This window comes from Plasmodium cynomolgi (genome assembly GCF_000321355.1).
Source record: "Plasmodium cynomolgi strain B DNA, scaffold: 0134, whole genome shotgun sequence".
Lineage (NCBI taxonomy): Eukaryota > Apicomplexa > Aconoidasida > Haemosporida > Plasmodiidae > Plasmodium > Plasmodium cynomolgi.
Genome location: NW_004192742.1, coordinates 1 through 3,077, shown reverse-complemented (window position 1 = coordinate 3,077; position 3,077 = coordinate 1). Strand labels below are relative to the sequence as shown.

The window sequence follows — 3,077 nt, the reverse complement described above, 5'->3', positions numbered from 1 at the left end:
AAAATATTGTATTATTTTTTAAAATGAAAAACCAAACGTGTACATTTTATAAAATAAAAAGGTGCTCACATAATGTGCTTATATAAAGAGATTTCCCATATAGTACTAAAAATAGATAGACACTAACTCAGGGTTATATAATAATGTATAAAAAATCAGGAAAATTCAATCGCCTTTTAAAGTAATTTTTACTTTTAAATTTTGGTAAAAGTTAATAAATTGTATAAAGAGTTTTTATACGAAAAGGTTATTTATAAAAAAATTTGTAAATTTTTTTATTTTAATAAATTTATACGATAAAAAATGAGCTCGAAAATGAACTAGAACTTCGTAAATATGTTGCGAATACATGAGTTGTTTCTACTTCATATTTAAGAGCTTAACCGCGATAAACACTCCATTAAATTTAAATATTTATTAGAAAAACTCTTTAAATTCTTGTTAAGCTTTAATTTCATTTCTTAATTTATAAAATGTTTGAAGTGTACGCGCATATGTAATACTTATAATAATTTATACATGCAGCACGATCGCGCAATAATTCCTACTTTAGAAAAACATTATAGAACCGGTATGAATAATAAGAAATATATGGAACACAGGGGTAAAATCACTCGTTAAATAAACACCGCTTGCAAGTGTTGCGCATAAAAATGTGCGCGAATACTATCATAACCTGATATCTGGCCAAGCAAATACCTTATGTTCTTTAATTAAATGTAGCAATTTGTTTTAAAGATGTTGTGTTGTATAAAATAAGATTATCTGTAATTGAGATGACTTTTTGAAGATTTATTATTACTAATTAAAGCTTTGAATCTAATTTGTTTAAAGATTTACGCAAGGTTTATGTAACTTTTGCATATACATCCCCGTGATATTTTATATTTTCCAAATTAACTTCATTAATGTTACATCTAGATTTAAAATCCATATTCGAATTTCAGGTATCTTTTGATTTTTCAGAATTATTTTTATCTGAATCAAAATTTTGTTCCACATTATCGTAAGTGTCTGAACCCTAAAATAGAACATACTAATTTTATAAAATACAGAAACCTTTGATGTAAAATGAAAAAATAAATTTGTTGAATATTATCAAAAGAAAATTGTCATATACCAAAATTTTTTACTGCTACGCATACATATTTGAAATTTTAAGCATATTCAACATGAATTGAATCAATAAAGGCGTCTACTTCCTTAAATCCCTCACTTTGCTATTTTAGCAACCTCATGGAAATATTCCAGAGAAGTATTCATTTAACAATTAATTTTAATATTTTCTACATTTTTAACTGTTTCAAGGATTATTTCATAAAGAAAATTTTATTAATATTTAAAAAATCTTATCTTTTCGCATATTTAAATATTTACCCTAACTCCAAATACTAAACCTAAACTCTGAAGCCTGAATAAATATAAAATTTCACACAATTTACATTTATTCATAATTGACTTTTATCATATATACAGCATTAGATTTTTTAACTATAAGTAAATGAATCAATTCAATTAAATATTATTTTTAAATTTTAGATATTTTTTTTAATAAAAAAAATTAATATAGTGTATTCATAATTATTTTATGTAAATTAAATAAACTTTTATAGCAGTATGAAGTTATTTTCATGAATAAATTGGTTTGTATTTATAGTTTTATATTATTAACATTAACGTTTTTATTATATATTACGATAATTTATAGAAACATTAGAGGAAATTTTAAAATATGGCAACAGTTGTATATATTCCAGTTTATTTATAATATCATATATATAATATTACTGATTGTTCGTGAAAGATAAACGATTCTTGTTATTTTATTTTTGAATATATTTTATTCTTCCTATTTCTTTTATAGAGAAATGAAGCATATATGTTGCCATCGGAAAAAATTTATGAAGAGCATAGTAAAATTAATGTTAAATTAGACAATAACCGTATATATGAAGATCTAACTAGAGGATTTTCTAAATTTCCAGGTATTGATAAGATTTTCCATAGGCTCATAATGAATTTAAAGTATCTTAATACTAAATATAAATATGATACATCTCTAATATATAATTGCAAATTTTTACACTACTGGATGTATGATCTTGTAATTAACGAACTAAATGTAACTGATGATAATAAATACATAGAAATAATTACTATGTTGTACGTTGCATGGTTTAAGTTCAAGGAAATGTTGGATGAAAGTAAATATATATGTGAACCTGACAGTGGACCTCTTATTTCACTTCCTGTAAAAGAATTCATATTTAGGAAAGAAATGTATGATTATTATTATAATTATCTAAAAATTGAAAAGCAGGAATTATCTCATATAAATGGTTGTAGTGAGACATGTAAATATTTGACTTCTATATATGGAAAATATGAAACATTTAAATCTACCTGTTCTACTTCAAAAAATAACAAATGTATAACTGAATTTAACAATATTGTTAAATATGATCCATCTTTTCTGTTTGATAAATTAAAATGCAAAAGTGAGTGTAATAGAAATGAAGAATTAGTACCTCCTAAAAATTTAGAACAAAACCCGGTGGTTGACGTTAGGATTCAAGATGAAACAGTTAAGGATGTTACCCAAGATTCCAAGGAAAATAGTGACCGTATGATTATTTTAAATGTAGTTTTACCAGTTTCCGTATTCTTTCTATTATTTCCAATGTTGTATAAGGTAAATAAATTTGTTATATAGAACATGATATTTTAAGGTAAATAATTTTACATTTTATTGAATATTTAAAATTTAAAAATATACATATTCTTTATATTTAATTATTCCTCCTTGAATTCAAGATGACTCCCCTTGGATCTCGGTTCGGTTAGGCCAATAAAATTAGAAAAAATATAATAAATGGCCTGAACTATGAAGAAGATGAATATTTTCTAATGCACTCTTTTGAACAACAAAGCATGAATAATTCGGATAGAATGTATAATATATGTTATAATAATACATAAAATATCTATAAAATAAAAAAGAAACAAATACTATTCAACGAAATATATATTATAAAGAAATAAAATACTGAAATATTTATTTTTTAATTAGGAATATA

The 3,077-nt window shown here is 23.4% G+C and overlaps 1 protein-coding gene across 1 annotated transcript; it reads left to right on the top strand.

The window, feature by feature from the left end:
• Positions 1-1,864: 1,864 nt before the first annotated feature.
• On the top strand, positions 1,865-2,713 carry PCYB_002550 (hypothetical protein; the record flags this gene model as incomplete). The annotated part of the gene is made up of 1 exon (XM_004227676.1): positions 1,865-2,713. Exon 1 carries the CDS (start codon positions 1,880-1,882, stop codon positions 2,711-2,713), a length of 834 nt encoding a protein of 277 aa, XP_004227724.1. The 5' UTR covers positions 1,865-1,879.
• Between the last annotated feature and the right edge of the window lie 364 nt (positions 2,714-3,077).